The sequence below is a fragment of the Astatotilapia calliptera genome, chromosome 6, assembly GCF_900246225.1.
Source record: "Astatotilapia calliptera chromosome 6, fAstCal1.2, whole genome shotgun sequence".
Taxonomy (NCBI): domain Eukaryota; kingdom Metazoa; phylum Chordata; class Actinopteri; order Cichliformes; family Cichlidae; genus Astatotilapia; species Astatotilapia calliptera.
Window position 1 is genome coordinate 8,927,854 of NC_039307.1, and position 19,812 is coordinate 8,947,665.

The 19,812-nt window shown below is 42.1% G+C and overlaps 1 protein-coding gene across 1 annotated transcript in view; it reads right to left on the reverse strand.

Annotated features, from left to right (window-relative positions):
• Positions 1-5,927: 5,927 nt before the first annotated feature.
• The window catches only part of LOC113023732 (B-cell lymphoma/leukemia 11A-like), a 31,121-nt gene continuing 17,236 nt past the window's right edge, over positions 5,928-19,812 (reverse strand). The window contains exon 3 of the mRNA XM_026170055.1: positions 5,928-9,431. Coding sequence (XP_026025840.1) covers positions 7,444-9,431 — 1,988 coding nt within the window. The 3' untranslated portion in view covers positions 5,928-7,443. The remainder of the gene's footprint in view (positions 9,432-19,812) is intronic.

The window sequence follows — 19,812 nt, forward strand, 5'->3', positions numbered from 1 at the left end:
TCATATGTTTTGTCTATTTGTTTATGCCAAACTGCTGGGAATGTCATTTTGGCAAATACTGGTTTATTTTATTTCATAAAACATGCTTCTGTACAGTCATCTGGCTGTAACCTTATATTTACTGGACATGTATGACCATGATTTCAGTGTTCTCATTTCACATTTAAAAATACAATGTAAAGATTATCTTGGTAGTTAAATATAAGTCAGAATTAATAACTCGGAGATTTGCTTCGATGGGTGACATAGTTTAGCAGCTATAAATTACTGTCCAGCTTTAACAGGCACTGAAATATGCAATATAGGGACATGAAGAGGCCAGCAGGATGAACTTTGGCTCTTTATTCACAGGACAGTAAACAGGCGCCCTGCTGTCTCCAGTTGCACACACAGCATACAGCGCACACATGCAGACACACATGCAGGTGAAATGAAAAGCACACACAAGGCAAGAGGGTATGGATAGCATGACCCTGTTTTACTGGCCATATAAATTCTGCCAGTACTGTTGCACCTGGAGAGCACACAAGCACCTAAACACAAATATGAAAATATAAGCATGCACTAAACTGGACATATATATCATGCACACCACCCCAGTGTAATACACGTAACACACACAAGTACACATATAAACACATTTTATTTGGCCACGACAGCAAAGATGCAGGTGTTTAACCGTTAAACATTGTGTCACTCTAAGCTCAATTTACAGAGGTTCAAGGTCAGATCAGTCAGTGTCTCAGATCTACTGCCCTTTTCTGCTCCATCGTCCACAATCTCTCTTCCAGTCTGACCACACTAGCTTTGGAATGAGCCAATCGTGTAGTCTTCAAAGAAAGGTAGAACAACCACATACTGATACAATGCAATAGCAGTGACTCTTACATATATAGTGCCTCCCTGTAAAGCAGTACAGACACATACGGCATTGGGATATAATTAATATGCAGAATTACAACATCTATCCTAAGACCCATATTTGATTGTGCACCAAGAAACCAAAAGAGGCCACCCAATTATGGCCAGTGCTGTATTCAAGAAATTCTTTGCTTCACCCCCTGTCCTTTTTTTTTTTTTCGCTGTGAGGTCAAAGTTTTCACCTTATCTGGAAGCCATCAGCAGTACCAGTCCCACCTCTGTGAGTCATTTAGTTGAAAATGTTGCACGTCGTTAAAATATTTCTCTCTAGGTCTGAGAAGTAGGAAAAAGGAAAAAAAATTACACACAGAGACATTTAAAGCAATACTTCACAAACGAGGTAATCCAGGTCTCCGCCAAGATTTTCACTGCCAGTTACGCCATGTATTGTCTAGCGGGCAGGCTACAACTCAGATGTTGCGAAGGAGAAAGAGGAGGAGGAGAAGGCAAAGGAGGGGGTTGATTCTGCTGTGATCCAGTTTACTATTTTGGCTGGGGCTTTCTTCTCGCTGTGTGGTCATGGAGAGATCGGCAAAGCCAGCAGGCATTGAGGACACTGGCTGGCCGCAGCCCGACACAGAGGCCACATGGTCATAGCAAGAAGGAGACAGAGGGAGGAGAGGGAGAAGTGCACGGAGAAAGGCAAGCAGAGCTATCGAGTGAGGAATGTGGGTTAGGTTTTTCTGGTTTTTCTTTTATGTTCTCACATTTTCTCATTCTCATCTCTTGTTCCTCTCCTGTGCCCTTCTCAAAAACCTCCTCTTCAGTCTTGCATTTTGACTTCAGTCGTCGCTGACCAAACTTCAACTTCATCCACACATCCATCCGTCTGTCCCTCTTTTCTCCCTTCCCCCCCTCACTCTATCTCTCGCTCTCCTCAGACAGACACAGCTACCCTCCTGGACGTTTCCTTTCTGCCGGCCTGCCCCAACAAAGGTGCTCAGTCATGTGAAACCTAATCTCCAGCCCCCCAAAACCTGACCCTTGACCCCTTCAGTCTTCACACAGCCAGAGGGGGAGGGGAGCTGAGGCAGGAAAGGGAGGCTTTTGGGAAAAGGTCACATTCCCGAAGACACTTTTGTGTGCGCACGTGTGTGTGTCTGTGTGTGTGTTTGTGAGCGTGCAAGCACCCAATCCATTATGTGGTTTGTGTTCCCGAGTAAGCATGTGTGTTTGATTGTCTGTCTGCGTACAAACATGCATGGGGGTAAATTTTCCTTTATACCCCTCTGTACTTAACTGCCTTTTAAATTTTCATGCGTGTGTTCTATACGTGACTGCTGTGTAGCAGATATAAGCATCTGCGTGCATAGTCACACTGTACATACATATGTCCGTGTTTATGAGAAATCACTTTCAGCCCTGAAGCATTGCTGCCCATAGACAAAACACAGACTTTGTTTTCCAGCCAGGCCAGACCTGCAAGTCTTGTCTGGGCAGAGCTCTCTCCTTCCACCCTATAATGGCAATCCTCAGATCTTTGTGCATGTGTGAGTGTGTCTATGAAACGGTGTGTATATGTGTGAGGCACTGGGTGTCAGCTGTCCTGGGTGATTAGTGCTTTTATATTGTTCCAAGGAGTCCGGACGAGGCCCCTCTTCGCTGCACCCCAGCACAGCTGCAGTCTGCTTCGCCATCTCTGCTCTTCAGCCTTTTCTACTGACACTCGTGAGTTAGGCTCAGACCCAAGAAAAAATTAGGCTGAATCAGAGGCAAGAACAAAAATAAAGCATGAGAGAATCTATATAATATAGGGAATGAATAACGGGGGGTTGGGAGAGATAAATAAGCACAATCCAGTGACAGCTGACACAAGAAGGAAAAAGAAGCAATAAAGAAAAGGAGCAAGGTAGAGGAACAGACAGAGAGGGAGCATTGGGCAGGGAGAAGCAGCATATTGGGAGGATTACAGAGTTGATTTAGCGTCCCTGCTATTTGCTGGACGCGCTCTCCAGAGCTATGCTGGGAGGCCTTTACAGCATCAAACACGTGCGAATGAGAAAGATAAATTATAGGAAAAGTAAAAGAGGAAGGTAGTAATCTTCATCTTCACGGCACTTTTTGTGAAGTCTTTTAATTAACATAATAAACGAATACATTTCTTGCCCTCCAACTGAGAATTCTTGTAAGATTAGTATAATATATTCTTTATTTTCTCTGACATTATTTTCCCAAATTTCATGAACAAAACTAGTCTAAGATTATAAGCATTTTTTAACATGTAAAACTCACAAAAAACAAGACAAAAAACTTTGCAGTCAGAGTGCAGCGACTGTTAAATTTAGGAGTTAAGGATATATGTTTATGTATGGAGGAGGAGGAGGAGGAGGAAGGCAGGGAATTGCAGGCAAGGGCCAAGAGTCTGCTATGGGAAAAGTATGTCTGCTATGCATGGGTTGATTGGTGGCAGGATTTGTGGACCAAAGCATTGTTGTACTCCTGACATTGAACTTGGGTGATCTTAGATTAGTGGGCGGGAGTAACCCCCCTGCTAAAGATTAGAAGTGTGTATATGTGCAAGAACACACACAGGGTTCCTCTCTCCCAACACCCACCCAACCAGCCTCACTTCCTTGCAACTCTGCTTTATCTCAACTGTCAACACCTGGCCTAAGCAGGAACCTCTCTCTATCTGTGAACTTTAATCTGGCCCTGCTAGGCAAACAGCACCAGGCTCGGACAAGGAAAGCGATTAGTCTGTCACATTGCCCTCCAGTGCTTCAGCAGGGTTAGGAGGAAACAGGGAAAGGAGTGGTCTGAAAAAGAAAAAAGAGATTTGGACACAGGCACATATATAAAGTCAGATAAAGGACGATAAAAGTGAAGACCAAAGGCAAGAAGGGCAAAAAGAGACAGAAAGAAAGCTATTGCTAGAGGTGTGGGTGGGGAAACTAGGGGGGTAGGGTGAATAGAAGTTTGCTGGAGATATAACACAGATCTTTAGCTGACCTAACAAGGCCACTGCCCACAGATATGATTGTAAACTTCCACCCTGATGACATGTGATCCAAGCTGACCCATGCAAACATATCTGTGGAATGTATTAAAATGTTTATGTAACACTATTAATTGTCTTATACAGTATTGTGACTGTGCATACTATGACAAAAAAAATTAATAAAAGCACCAAATTCAAATATGTATGTAATACTTTTTATTATTTTTCAAGACAAAATGGCTGAGTGAAGAGAATAATGCAGACAACGGCTGAAAATAGAGTGGCATCTCCATAACTGAAAAAAAAAACAACAACAATAAATTCTTTAATTCAAGCAAGAACTTGTAAATGTTGGTCAATGACCTTTGGTCATCATAGAAATTAAGCCATCACACTTCATCAGGAGAGAGAAAACTGAACAGATTTGTTTTGCAGTGACTGTGTTCTGAATGGAACATGCGTGTTTGTAGTCATAATAAATAATGTCAACCAATGCCAAAGGTCAACTTCAAGTTCAGGTTAGAACAAACAGCTTGAGAGTAAATACACAGGATGAAATAAGGTTGAAAACCTATATGTACCTTAGTACCGTCAGTATGGATAACATGTACCAAACTTTTCTTCGCATGAGTTCAGTTATTTAGAATATGCCTTGCATATGAGATGTACCATATTTAAATTATAAAGCACCGTGGATCTTTTGGCAATGAAAAAAAAAAACAATCTGTAGCAAAAAAAATTAAAAAAAATCTTTCAGATTAATGTTGAATTGATTGCATATGACAAAATGTCCTTAAAAAAAAGCAAAACAGCTGGAATGTTTTTAGGTGGTACATGATCAAAGACAGTAAAAACTTTTCTACCAAGAAAACCCAACAATAGCTTGTATTACTGCATATAAAATGGCAGGAGAGAAAAATATATAAAACAAACTAAAAAGATATGTACAACCACCTGTTTTTACCTCATTGTGGTCACTCCAGCGGGACTGCCTGAAAAGGCCATCATATGACCTCTCACCCTTGGGGAACACCACAACATTTTATTTTTCAGAAATACTTATTTTCAAGCATACAAATTATTCACACTATATTATCCTGCCAAATTAAGAAAATATACGGTGGCAGCTTGTTGGGATTTTTTTTTCACTACAGAAAAAGGGTACATTGAAACCTTTAAAGAGTACAGGCAAAACAGTTAAAAATACAGGCTCCAACATAAATACTATAAGTGCCTACACTAAGTGAACATTAATTTCAAATACCATTCTAAATACAGGAAAAAAAGTAGACCATAAATGTGTTTTGAACATAGGAACTTACATGAGTGTGCAATTTCCTAAGTATTTTAAGTTCTCTCTATATATTTATATATCATAAATCTCTCCCCAATGCAAATTTTTGTTCAACCTGAAGACTTGTGTATAGTAAAGGCAAAAAACATGAGAGACATTACAGTTCATTACATAGTGATCAAGTCCTGGTGTCTCCAGGACAGAAAAGAGAAACAACAGTAAACAAACAAAATTTAAATAAGGTTCTCCCCTAAAGATATTGATGTTTTACTTTTTTTTTTAAAAAATCAACAGCACATTTTACTTATCTGTTTAAATCAAATTTGTAGAATTTTTATTTTTCTGTACTGAGCAGTATATTTCTATAGTTTGTAGTATGAAGCAGGATGTTTCTATGGCAGTTCCTGCATTATTACTTCCAAGATCCAAACCAATGTTTAGTTCTCAGAAGGAGACATGGCTGGCAACAGTTTCTAGTTCAACGTTCTTTTTCTTCTTTTTTTTCTTCTTTTTTTCTTTTAATGCAAAGCAATGACACCACACTAATCTGTCAGCATAAGAGCTAGTTTTCCCTTGAGCGTCCGACTGTAAACTGGGAAAATTGAACAGTGCACGTAGGCAGTACCAGACCTGAAATCCGGTACTCATTTTATACTCAACCGACTGTACCTCCGATTAGAGAGACAGATACAGAATCCAAGGCAGAGTGACAAGTGCTATATCATCAACAATGACAGGGAGTGAAGACTAAAAATTAAAAAAAAAAAAAAAAAACACATGGCTACCACGCGTAGGTCTAGACAAATGAAAAGAAAACTAAATGTGAAAACTTAAAACCTTGTCTGCGAGTGAAAATTTGCTGATTTTTTTCAATATTCTTGTCCTTTGATTTAGAATCACATTTTGGATTTCAGTGTGACTTGTTAAAAAAAATTTGGATCGCTAAACAGTTTCTAAGATCTAATGCGGTGATGGGAAATAACACTACAGCGACATAGATTTTTGAATTGTAGAGACACCTGGTAAACCCACTCCCCACTTACTACCCTGAACATCATCCACCCTTATGCTCTTACACCCACCCAACCCTCACCTGAAAAAATCTGTCTGGCTTACAACAACTAAATCCCACACTGGGGTCTTCAAGTGGCTGTTGGCGGACACCAAAGAAACATTACTCTGTGTTACTTGCAAAAAACACCTGCAAATTGTTTAATTATCAAAGAAAATAAACTCTGAAAAATTAAGAGCTTTATGTTGGTAAAACAACTCGCCAGAGTACCCCCTCAGTACGGTACCAAAAAACATATTCACCTATACCAAAACTCTACACCAAACTCAAGCATGTAACATGCCCGTAAACAGAACTGTAATCTCGAAAAAAAAATCTACAGGAGGCAAGCAGATAAATGATTCACCAGAGATACACGTAATGTTTTTTTTCTTTTTTTCTTTTTGTTTTAGCTGGTTCTCTATGCTCCACTAAGTCAAAAAAAAACACAAGGGTCGTACAGGTGCTTGATGCAAGGACCTGCTTATTTCATATGTGCACAAAATGTTGTGTAATCTTTTATAGCTGAAACTCCGAGCTTATAGCAAAAAGGAGGATTAACTAATGCAGGTAAAATATCCAAGGCACTCGTTGTTGTCATTTCACACCATATTGTTAATTTCACTGCTGTTTGTAAAAGAAATATTTAATGGCGCCAGTGCCTAGCATTTCATAGGCGGCCTAATTCTCTCTATATATATTTATCATATCTAAATGTTGCATGGAAAATCTTTCACAAAGATCAGTTTTTAAGTGTGACCCTGCTTGTCTTGATGTTTTGATTATATGACACTGCCCACTATGTTTGAACTCAAAACTGTACATGATATGTAAAACAGTATGTACTGTATGCAGCATGGGTTTTAATAAGTCTTTTTTTTTATGTTGAAGAAATCAAAAGTATAAACAGCAACACATGTACAACCAAACCCACCAGCTGAGGACAATTTTCTCTCTAGGTAGCCAAAACACACAGAGCATGCTGTCCAGTTACAAAAAATACAAAACGTGTAAATTATTGCACAATAGAAAGGCTCAAAAAGTTTTAAGTGTGATGCAATAGTATTGCCCCGGTAATGGATCATGCATCTAGCTTCTTCCAGTCGGGATGAAAACAGGGCTGTACTGTGTACTGGTGTCTAACCCTGTTGTCCTTTCCCCTTACTTATTGGCTAGTTAGCCAGGGTTGCTTTTTAGCCAGAGGAGCTGAGAGAGAGCAACCAGCATGCTGCTCTTTGCCTACTCAGTCTTAATGTCATTAGCCAGAGGGCGGTCGCTGTGCCACTTTTTCATGTGTTTCTCCAGAGTGCTGTATACACTAAAAGGCATGTGGCAGATTTCACATTTGTACACGTCCTTGCCCATCTGTCCATGGGTCTTCATGTGACGGGTGAGCTTTGAGCTCTGAGCGCATGCATAGCTGCACAGCTCGCATTTGTAGGGCCGCTCTCCAGTATGACTGCGTCGGTGCACAGTCAAGTTGCTGCAGTTCTTAAACACCTTGCCACAATATTCACAGGTGTCACTGCGGCGACCATCCTTCGAGCTCGGCCTGCCATTGCCGCTGACACCGTGGGGAGTGCTGGCCCCGCTGCCGGTGCCGCTCCGTACTGATGCGGCACGTTCCCCATCGAGTTCACCGGGTGGAGTAGAGAAGCGCAAGCTGCCGTTTTCTGAAGAGTGCTCAGATGAAGAGGCAAAGGGTGATTGTCTGGAGTCCCCACCTGTGAAGCTGATGAAGGGGTCCTTGAGTTGCCGGGAGGCAGCATAGCCAGCAAGCCACTGAGAGTAGACGTTCTCTGTGTTTGGGATTGTGGGAGTGGGAGGGTCAAGGTCTTTCTCTACCTTGATGCGCTTGGACAGGGGACTGAGGGAACCAGGACTGACCCTTCCACCCAACAGCTTCCTGGACAGGTTGTCATTAGATAGAGGTCTCAAGCCATTGATAGTAGTAGTGGTTCCATCATCTGCCCGGTCTGACTCCATGGCTGAGTTTTCATCAATAGGCTCCCTGGATAAGCTCCGGCGATGTGGGTGCAGAGCCTCGCTGTTCTGGTGATGGCGAGCCCCTTCAAGCCTCAAGCTAAATCGGTAGTCATTCCTTCCCTCTTCTTCTACTCCAGGCTTTCTCTCAATTTCCTCCTCCTCCCCCTCCTCCTCTTCTTCCTCCTCCTCCTCTTCTTCTTCTTCTTCTTCTTCCTCTTCCTCATCATCTTCCTCTTCCTCCTCCTCCTCTCCATTTTCAGGCAGAAGGCCATTGTTCTCACTTTTGAACTTTGCCACCACTGACTTGAGTGCATCTGTGGCACTGCCCATCAGCTCACTCGTACCAGGTTCAGGTGAGCTAGCAGTTGAAAGACCATCATCTGACTTGGCATTAAGCAGTGAAGACTTACTCTGACAATGTGTCTTCATGTGACGTTTTAGTTTGCTAGCCTGTGTGCAGGCATGGTTACAGAGGTGACACTTAAATGGCTTTTCCCCTGTATGGCTACGCCGGTGAACAATAAGGTTGCTCTGGAATTTGAAGGTCTTCCCGCAGAACTCACAAGATTTTGCTTTGAGAGGGGTGGTCGATTGGACTGCATTTGTTACAGGATTAGGTGTGGAACGTGAGCCAGAAGGTGACTGAGAGGTGGAGAGGGGAGGTGTTGCTGAAAATGGAGGCTTAGAACCTGGCTGGAAAGGCTGCAGCAGCCGTTGCATAGGGTTGGGTCTGTTAGGGGAAAGAGGCGGAGAACCTCCTGTGGCATTTCCGGCCAGCTCACGTAGACGTCTAGAAAAGTCCATGGTCTGAGGGGCTTCTAATGGCACAGAGTTCAGCCTCATCACCCGGTCAAAAGCACTGGGATGGTGTGTTGCCAAGGCTAAGTCATCAGGGCTGAGGTGATGGCGCGGTGGTGGGCTGAATAGCGGTGGCGTTCGGGGATAGCGGCCCTCACGAGGCGTGGACGCTGAATCCCGACCAGACCCAGAACCCGGCATTCTCAGGAGGCTGTAAGGGCTGCCATCAGCCAAGTGTACAGCATGAAGAGGGGGCTGGGAGGAATTACAGTCACCCCCCATTCCGGGAGCTGCAGCCACACGAGGGGTGAGGGGGCTGCCGGGCTCGCTCTCCAGATAGATACGGAAGCCATGGGTGTTCTGGGCATGCTGGAGCAGGAACCAGGCACTGGTGAAAGGCTGTTTGCATGTGGTGCAGGTGTAACTGCTGGGCTCATCTTTATCTGACAAAAAGAAACACACAGAGAGAAAATAAATGTAAACTGGGAGATTCAAACTATAAAAAGAACATTAGTAATTTTATTAACACCATATATTATTATAAAAGGAAACATGATGCTTAAATAATGCAAGTAGGGTTTTAAAATAGGTAAAGTAATTATCAAAAACCAAGAGAATATAGACTAATTTGACAACAGCCTATAAAATATCTGCGATCACTTCTGACCAGAACTATTATGATTAGATGAAGGTATTGAATAACATTTTTTAAAAAAAATTTACAATTGCACTCTATTTAAACAGAGCAAATTATTCGTCTTAGTAAAATTGTTATTGCTCAATATCACAGCTATAAAATGTGAAAACTGTGTGTGTGTGTGTGTGTGTAGGTGTGTGTGTGAATTTAGATTTAACACTTAACAGAACAAAAGATAAAACACAATTACAAGAGACAAGCAACAAACACACAAATTACACGGGAAGAAGGCATAGGAATATTTAAAACAATAATTGACTTTCAATAGCACTTGCACACTGACCTGAGATTTGCCTGACAATGCACGCCTAATCTCGTTAAAAACACTCATCTCCCCTCCAAAGCCTTGTTTACAGAATTAGCAGGGCTAAAGTGGGACATGTATCTGATGCTGCATATTAACACTGAATACAAATAAGAGGTCACATGTTAATAAATTGTACCAGCGTTTATCACAAAAAACACACATTCACAGGAAAAAAAGAAGCGAAGAGGAAAATTGGGTATGTGTGTTTGTGTGTGGGTGGGGAGGCTCCAATGAAAATGCATTTCATGCATTACTTTTCTATTTCTGATATTTCATGCTTTATGGATTTATTTAAATCCTCTCAGGTGAATAGAAAAGGAGAAGAAGGAGAAAGAAGAAGTGAGAGATATGCAAAATAAGAAGCATCCGCCACTTGCAAATGTGCTCCCTCTTTCATCTTTGGGGTTTCTTATCATTTCTTCCCTTTTTTCTTCTTTCACTTGAGGGCATTTTTCTGAAGTCATTTGCCAATGCTGAACCCAAACCATGGCCATACTGTGTTTGAAGAGGGAAAACAAGGGAGCGGGAGAGAGGATGATAGGCTATGTGTGCCTGATTGAAACTATGGGTGATCCCTAAGATGGTGGATGGACAGTTTTGCATGTTTTAAGCCTTCTACTGTTGAAGAAAAAGGGTGAGAGGGGCCAGAAAAATATAGTGACAGTCTAAAAGAAAGAGGAGGGATGTGGTGGATGAGCAACATAGGGAACGGATTGGTGTTTTTTGGTTTGTTTCTCTATCTTATGTGTCCAGAGTCAATGTGGCCCCCTCCGAACAATCTCACTTAAAGACCAGGACACAGCTAAAATGTGCACCCAATCAAACCTCCACACAAACCTTTTTCTCTTGACTGAAAAGAGTTGGAAGGGGGTATACTGGTAAATTATGGATCATTACAATCTGCAAAAATTACAGTTAATTGCTGCCACCTGCAAGGGGCTTTGACCCACTATGGAATTTTTCCATCATAAAAAAGCCATTTGCCCATACACATTTTTTTCTCCCTCTCTCATAAGCACAAATAAAATGTGCCCATTACATTAACTGCTATATGTATGTTTCCTTATTATGTGTGTGTTTTTATGGCTTTAAGTAGAAAGCCCCGTGTCACTTGTAAAACAGTTGCAATAACCTGGCCTCTCCCGTTCACTTTGCTTTGATTCAGTCTACACGCTTCCTCATCCCCGTCTTAATGTGCGAGCACACAGTATATATGCATGAGGGGGGAAAATAGATTAATTTTTTTTGTTATTGTGAAGGACAAGAAAGAAGGAGGGGCTGGCTGGAATGTGAGACGTCCATGTTTTTAGAGGAAAGTGAGCACTAAAGGATCATGGAAGGAGGCAGGGGGAAGGAAGGGAGCAAAGGAGAGAAGTGTGGCGTGAAGGAGACATTCCTAATGACAACCCACCATATTTCTGAAGGACACAAGAGCCACAAGAATGCACTTCAAAGCCAGTACTCAATTCATTTTCTTATGCATCAAAACCAGCATGTCTTGTGCTATGCAATCACTACTCCATCTATAGACATTTGACAAACTGTGTTCATGCCACAAGCAGTGATGATAATTGTTATTCCCATCCGAGCAGTGGACACATTGATGGGCATCAACAAGCCAGACCAACACATGCCCAGATTTACAACAATGGCAGAGGAGATATCTAAATAAGCCCACTATTGTCCTTAATAGCTGTCCTCAAAGGGATGGAAGGACAGCTTTTCAAAAGGATAAAAGACATTCTGACGAGGCGTTTGATGGCCTTGAAGGGTTTTTTTTTTTCCTTTTTCTGCTTGTATGGAGAAGCACGAAACTGTGCGAGGGAGGAAGGATGATCTTATAAATGAGTCTGTCCTCTAATAGAATAAAGGAAAGCTCTCCCTCGCTTTCTCAGTCCGTTTCTCTTCTTCTAGTAACTTTAAGTCTGTGATGAGTTAGGGCTGGAGAGCAGAAGAGCAAGAGAGCTGGAGCTAATGCTGAATCTACACGTCCCTTTGAAATAGGATCAGCAGAGAGGAGAAACCACACTGACAACCCCTTAGCTGCCATTTCATGGCAGAGGCTGAAAGAAGAGACTGTGAAGGAAAGAGGAGACAGAAAGAATATAGAAGAAGTGAGAAAGGGCAGGTGGTTTGGGAGCAAAAAGTTAGAAGGATGACAGAGAAAAGAAAAATAGAAAGTAGAAGATACACAGTCAAAGGAATGAAATGGGAGGTTAACAATTCCTTCAAAGCCTTTCGAAGCATTGCAACACAAAGCAGCGGGAGGCTATTATTGTGATATTAATGGACATTGCACTGATATCAGAGAGAAATGATTTGATCTAGGGGTAGGCCTGTTGCAAGGACAGAAGAGAAATTATGATAAGTCAAAGAGAAGATAAGGTAGCCTCGCAGCAACACTCACAAAACATCGTAGCCAACAATTTTGACCAAAGTCATACAGAATCCTGAAATTCTAGGCAACTGAGGAACACATTGCTTGTGCATATTCCTCTATCGTTAATGGCCCATTTCCCATAATTAGTCTTACTTGCACTCTCTCAACAACATGTACTTACACAAAGAGTAGCTATACCACCCTGTTCCACGTTGTCCCATAAGCCCAAACACTGGCAAAACCACAACAAAATCAAGTAACAGACACAAAGACAACCCATTGACCAAGTGCTGGCAAGTTAAAGATGCACGGACACAAAAATGTCAACAGCTTTCTCTTCCTCACCCACCACTCACAGATGTATTGTTTACAACTATTTAGCCATACAATAAAAAGTTAGCAGACTTACCATGCCCTCCATTTTTATTTTTATTTTTGTCCTTGACCAGTTGCGATAGTGGGCTGAGCCTGTCCTGGTGTGACCATGCAGCTTTCACTGATATTGGTCATTTAGCTAATGGAGGAATGGGCTAACAGGATTAGCTTGCTTGGCTTCCAAAGGAGGAGGAAGCCACAGAGACAGAAGACACGAGGGACACAGTGTGTCACTGCCATTTCTCAAAGTTATCAGTCGCTATGGCTCGAGAGAGCACTCACACACACCTGAAAAGTGATTATGCTAATAGAAGGTCTTTGCCAATATTCATAAGTGTTTATAGGTGTTGGAGTGAGTGCCTCGGGAAGACAGAGGGTTGTCAATACAGTGCCTCTTAAGAGTGCCTCGGCCGTAACTCCTGTTAATGTGATTACCACTCTGTTTATGTCATTAGGGTATTCACAGTCAGGGACTGGACAGGGGTGAAGGGTGAAGCAGGAAAGGAGAGGTTGAGGAAAAAGATGGGGGAGTAACAGAAGCTCACAATAGGGGCCTTCTTGGTTTACATGACTTTCAGCTCAGTTAACAACAGAACTGTAATTTTTCATTAGCAGCTTTAGAGACTAAGAGAAGGATCTGTCATATGCCTCATACATGTTATCACCTTAACGTTTTTTCTCTGTCTCTGCTTTTTTTTCTTTGTGTGTGTGTCTGAAACCTGATAGAGCAAATGGACTGGCCTTGACCTTCTTTCTTACTTCTACGTCTCGATCTGTTTGTCTGTGTTTCTCTGCCACAGCCACATACACCCAGCTCTTTGTCCCAGCCAGGCTCGTTATGGTGCGCTAAGCCACTGGCCACAGACAAAAGGCTTGTTTGACAAACACTTGTTCCTGAGACAAAGCCGGATGCAGGAAATACAGTTTACTAAACAGAAAACCAGCCAACACTGACTGGTGTTGGAGTCACACATTATACAGTATGGGGAAGCTGACCACTACTCACTACATAAGGCACAAATGTAGGGAAAGTGAAAAGGAGACACACAATGAGGGGGGGGGGGGGGGGGGGGGGGAAGAATGGAGAGCTAAAACAGAAAGGAACGGGGAAAGACAGAGGTAGACTAGGAGAAGAAAAGCAGCTGGCATGAGCAAGACAGGGGAGGGGGTGCAGATCTCCAGATAAAGATGCATGGTGGTCTTTGAAGGCCTGTGCCAGTATAAAGTAAGCTGCTGGCTGTAGCTTTGTTCCCAATCAGACTTTTACACTTCTTACCTTTCCTTTCTCCTTCTCATGAAAGGTGATAAGAGCAACAGTTGAGCTCGGGAGTTTTTTCTGAGCCACTAAGAAACCACAGATGGCACCCACACAGAGGCCAATGAATGAATGCGCCATACACAGTAGACAAATGTGTGTTCTCGTATAATTTCGTACTTTCTTTTTGTAATCAGCACGCACACTCACTGTTAGAATGACTACATGACTGTTTCCTGTAGTATCCATGCATTCATGTCTGTGTATTTGCATTCAACACACTTGCCAGAATAATTTTAAATTTGCATCACTCTACGCTGTCTGTTTCCCAGCATAACCTTAGTCTTTTTGATCTTTTCTCAGTTGAACTGTGTTTGAACTGACCATCCATCTACCCGTTCATCCATCTCTCTTTCACTCCATCTATCATTCTCTCCATCCATTCATCCACTCCGACTAAGCGCAGCTGGACAGCTTCGTGTTTGGGTGCGGCTCGGGTCCGGCAGACCTTATAATAGGCAGGGCCAGCCGTGTCTCTGATGCAGATCATTATTTGCTCTCTGCTTACCAGTGACAGTGGGAGGCCGCGCACTATTGTTTCTCATCCTAGCTCTAATAGTACAGTGAAAAGACCTCTGGGCTTCTAAGCTTAACCAGTCTAATTAAATGGACCGTCGCTTATGTAAGCATCCGCAGAGATTATTTATTGAGTTGGGATCCGTTTCACAGGATCAAACCACCGTCAACAAAAGCCAATGCTCAGTGGAGAAGGTATTAAATAAAGGACGGGAATCAAAGAAACTGCAAACTGCCAAGTGTCAGTTTAAGCACACATATCCAGGTACATAAGAAGACTTAATCAAGCAGGAGTATTTTTGGACTCGGGCAATATCCCAGATGGGTGAGAAGTCTCTGAGCACTTCAGAGGGGAAATGTGAAAAGTGTTCTGTCAAAGAAAAGATATGTCTCAATAAATTGCAGCTTAGGGGGAGGATAGCAGAATAAAATAGGCTAACAAAGAGCATAACACAATATATTAGAAATCAGTGGAATACAAAAGATTATTGTAAATACACGAACATTTTTGGGTTATACAACCTTCAACATTCACATGAGCGCATCTCTGTCATTTCTTACAAGCATCATGTGTGTTTCAAGTGCAATGTCAAGATAGCCTTCGTATAACATGAGGCCAGAGCCTGAGCTTCACTATCTCTGCATAGCTCAGCTTATGACAGGCTGCCGTCCCTGCAGAAAGGATGGAAGGGGACCAGGGAGGTCGACTAGCTGCACATTTCTGCATAAATCTCTAGATAGATAGCATCAGGAGAAGAGAAACAGGGGAAGGAGGCAGGCAAGCAGCAAAGGATGATAAGGCCCCCGGGGCAGGGCATTCAACACTGTCAAAACTGTTTCGTCTCCGGCTATTGGATGAGTGGAGCGCGTTATGAGCCTGCATACCATTTGCCAGGACGCGATACGGCTTCACCGGAGCATACAGGCCCCTGTGTCTGACCTCCCCCCCACTACATGTCTTCACAGACATGTAGGAAGATGGACAAAACATCACAAATGCCACATGGAAGCAATTCTGAAGATCTAATGTATGCATACTGAAGTCACGTTACCAAAGAGCTTACAGAAAAGCTCTGATAAACAGAGCTATTGACTACTCTGAGCAATAAGAAGGCAGCATATTGCAAGTTTAAAATTTGGAAACACAAAGTGCAGACCTGAAAAACTGTCTTACTTTAAATAAAGCCTCATATTTGTGTCTTTATGTGCTTTTGCTTCATTTGCTTCTGGGCAGAGCACAGAATGAGCCAGGCTGCAACATCCTTGTATCGTTTATGAAATAGAAATTGTTTAAAGCCAGTTAAGCAGTCTCCTATATACCTATAAAGATACTGAAATCCATAGTAGCTTTAAGAACAGGATGCTCTCTTGCAATAAACACTCATGTTGAATTTCATGGTATTTTATCGTTTGCCTCTATTCCTCTGGAATAGGGACTAGGTTAAGTGAAATGTGTGGATGTATGAGGCAAGATCTGCATTCACTACCATGTACTCCTAGATGGACTTGCACAAACAGCCAAACATAAATAATAAATTAAAAGTCGGGGTAAAACACAAAGCAGATGAAAAATAAACACGAAGTTGGCCTAAGTTTAAGAAGAAGAGAAGTTAAAGAGACTTTCTCTCATCTACAGGCACGGACCTGTAGTCTGTGCATCTCTGGACATCCAAACAGATAAAAACAGCTTCACACACTGTAACACACATACACACAGTGTATCTGTCTGGACTGAGTAAACACTTAAGCCTGTCTAAGGTTGAAGTCATTCCCTTTTTGTCCCTGATGCAGCCTGCATGCTCCTCTTTCCATCACGTTATTTTCTTAACACGCTCTGATGACAGCACTGAAAGAGGTCAGAGCAGGTCTTTCTCTCGCAATCACACACACTCTGTAACCCACCCATAGCTTCTCCCTTGCCCCTTTCAATGCATCTATTAGCTTTTACCTTTGGCCTATATCACACACAGATACTGTAACTCACACACAAGCAAAAAAATTTTCTCTAAATCCTTCTTTTCTTAAACCCCAAGGGACTCTTCACTTATAAACACCTGTGTCTCAAAATACTTCTCATTTTCTTCTCGCATGTATTTTGTGCCAGGTATATCTCAAAATGTATCCGTTCGGCCAGCGTGTGCAAATTTTTTTGACTCTCTGTTACTTTTACTTGACACAAATGAGAAGGATAAACTCTTTGCACTAATACTTCTGTAAAAAAAAAAATCAGCACTGAAGGTGCATTTGTTTGATGGTCTTTGTGGTGGTTTTAGGCTTCAGATGCACTTGGATCAACGGTAATCTATACCAGTACTATATTTTCTTTGCCTTGTGCAAAAGTGGACAGCTTTTAGAAAACACAAAGTTTTGCCTGATGTTGACCTGAGTTGTTTGTTCATAAACACGCTCACAGTAGCCCCAGAAGCTCTCAGGCATGGGTCATCATTTGGATATCAGTGAACAAGGGCTGTTTTAAACATGCAGTTATTTTTCACCCTGTCCTACCACCTCAGGGTGAGAGGACCAGGGCATGTGAGCTTGGGCCAAGCATAGCAGCTCGTTATGCATAGGAGCCTCAAGGCATTGTGGAGGGACATGGCACTTTAAAACAAGAGGGCCAGTGTGTTGGAGTGTCCCGTGGCCTGGAGCTGTGGAGGCTGAGGGTTTAACACGCGTCCCATCTGGTGTGTGTGACTGTGCACACGGTGGTCGAGTGGTTAAGGAAGCATCAATAGCCAGACTCTTTAGATCAAGGGGTGTCTCAGGGTCAGATCTAGCTCACAAATCCATTTTCCTTAGGAAAAAGACAGTTTAAGTTACAGAATTATTTGATCATTATATTCTGTGATTTTCTTTTTTAATCTTAGCACTTATTTTACCAAGAAGAGCACACTGGAATTGAAGCTTAGGACATGAAGTTCTCTGATCCCATAATAAGGACACAGGCCCTAACAGTGAGACCTCAGTGCCCCAACCAACCACCATCCATTCTTCCAAGCCTCCATTCCCCATTACATTATTAATTCATCAAGGAGAAAACTGTGTTGGGCCATTGCTCTGCCCAGGCGCTTTCCAAATCTTGATTAAAATTGCAAAATGGCCTCCTGTTCAGCCCTAAATTCAGCCCCTTACTACAGAAGCAGGGAGAGACATAAGAGAGCGAAGAAGTGGTCAGAGATCCAAAGTGACCTATATATATTTCTTTTTGGGCTCCTTTTCTAGACCTTTACAGCAGGATTGCTCTCACTGTAGTTATTGCAGCTTTATTTGTACATGGTTACCATGTTATTACCATGTTATTACCAAGTTGTAATATGAAGTGTTACGAGAGGTTAATGCCAAAAAGTCACATAACATTTGTTGATTTGTTTTTTATTTATTCATTGTTATTTGGTCTAATGCCTTAAAATAATTTGCCAAATCAGTGATTTGAAGTTTGATTGCACTTCATGCTAAATTATATTTTTTCTCAGCAACACAACTTGGAGGAGAGAAGACTGAGCAGGTTTAAGGCATTCAGTTCATGTACATGTAACGTTTACCATCGATAACAGTCTGTAAGATGGATGGGCCATATGCTTGGCAATAGCAGGCCATGCTTCACACAATTCTTCATCTTCGAGTCTCGCCGTACCAGATTCCTGCCTACTAATTGAAGACATGTGGTCTGATCAGCCACTATAGCAAAGAATGGAAGATAATGGGCCAAACAGTACAGAATGGGACTTACAGATCAGAACGCCAACACCCATAACCAATATTGCTATTGAAGACCAATTTAGCATATATATCAGTGATGGCTTCAGTTTGGCTGCACTGTATGTGCTTTTAAAAGCATGCTTAACACAGGTACAAGTTTTTTGTATTTGTTTTTGTTTTTTCAGCTGTCTTTTCAGTTACGTGCACACTCACACCATCTACCATCACGTGGATCTTTCTGCATATTCTCCCCGGAGGTGTGTCAGATCCTTGCATAGGTCCAAGCTGTAGTGAGCGTGATATTAATTAAGGTAGCCAACCTGTAGGTTCCTTTGTGCCCAGCTGTAAAGCATAAATCAGGCTTTTAACGAGGCTAGGGCCGTAAGATCTCAAACCGTGCTGGAATGCTACCTGTACAGCCATGCCAAAAATCTGTCTGGGTCTAGGGCTCCTATAGATTACTATGTTTATAAGGGGGACTATAGCAACCTACCCTGAGGATGGAAAGAGGGAGAGCAAAGCAGAGGAGCAAAAAGGGAGGGTGGCAAAAGGGGGAAAAGAACTGTTTCTATGAAGTCATCAGCTTTAAGTAAACATGTTGTGTTGGTGGGCAAGTGTGCAAAACATTAATTTACTGTTTTTACAAAGGCTGCGTAAAACCAAAGGTAACCAAGATAAAATAATCCAAGGCAGACTGAGCACATCAGAGAGATAATAGTAGTAACAAGTCCAAATTTCAGCAAGAATAATCTCCAAATAAGCAATCGTATTTTACTTTAAATCTAGTAAAAGATGTCTTCGAAAAATACCAAAATGAGCTTTTACTTCTCAAAAAGAGTTGATAAGCAGGACAGGTGAAGAAAGCCTGTGTGCATTTAGTGACAGAAGGATTTATTCACAAACAGCTGCAGAACAGGACACATGCATGTACAGCTAGCTGGCAGGGAGGCAGGCTGGTTGAGTCCACCTCAAAGCCATTATTTCTTTACAGAAAGGGCCAATGAGCTGAGACATTCCTCAACAGGCAGTGGCAAGACATATTCAAAAAAAAAAACATAGGAAATATACAAACTCATATACTTGCTGTATGCACACTGCAGAAGCAATGCATTGAACTGTGCTTTCAGGTTATTTTCACATGTATTAGACAGTACAGAAGCACTTCACAGTGCAATGCCTACAATAGAAAGACTTCTTGTAAACATTATATAAATGCATGTGGAAATGCAGACATTTGGATTAATGGCTGATCAGGGGATAGATAGAACTGGCTCCTCAGACTGCACTCTGCAGCACCACCTGAGATTTATGGGCCAGATGTTTGTGCCATTGCTTCTCTAACAGACTATAAAACTTCATTTACAGAAGTTACTACTTGAGTAAAGCATCGCCGGCCAGTTAAAAAATTTGCTATGCTGATACAAACGTCAACTTCAAACAAGTCTTCCTTCCACAGCTTCTTCCGCATGCTACTCATACAATCGCAGAATTTTTTTCTCAATTCTCAGATTCCCGAGATCCACCTTGTCATTTTG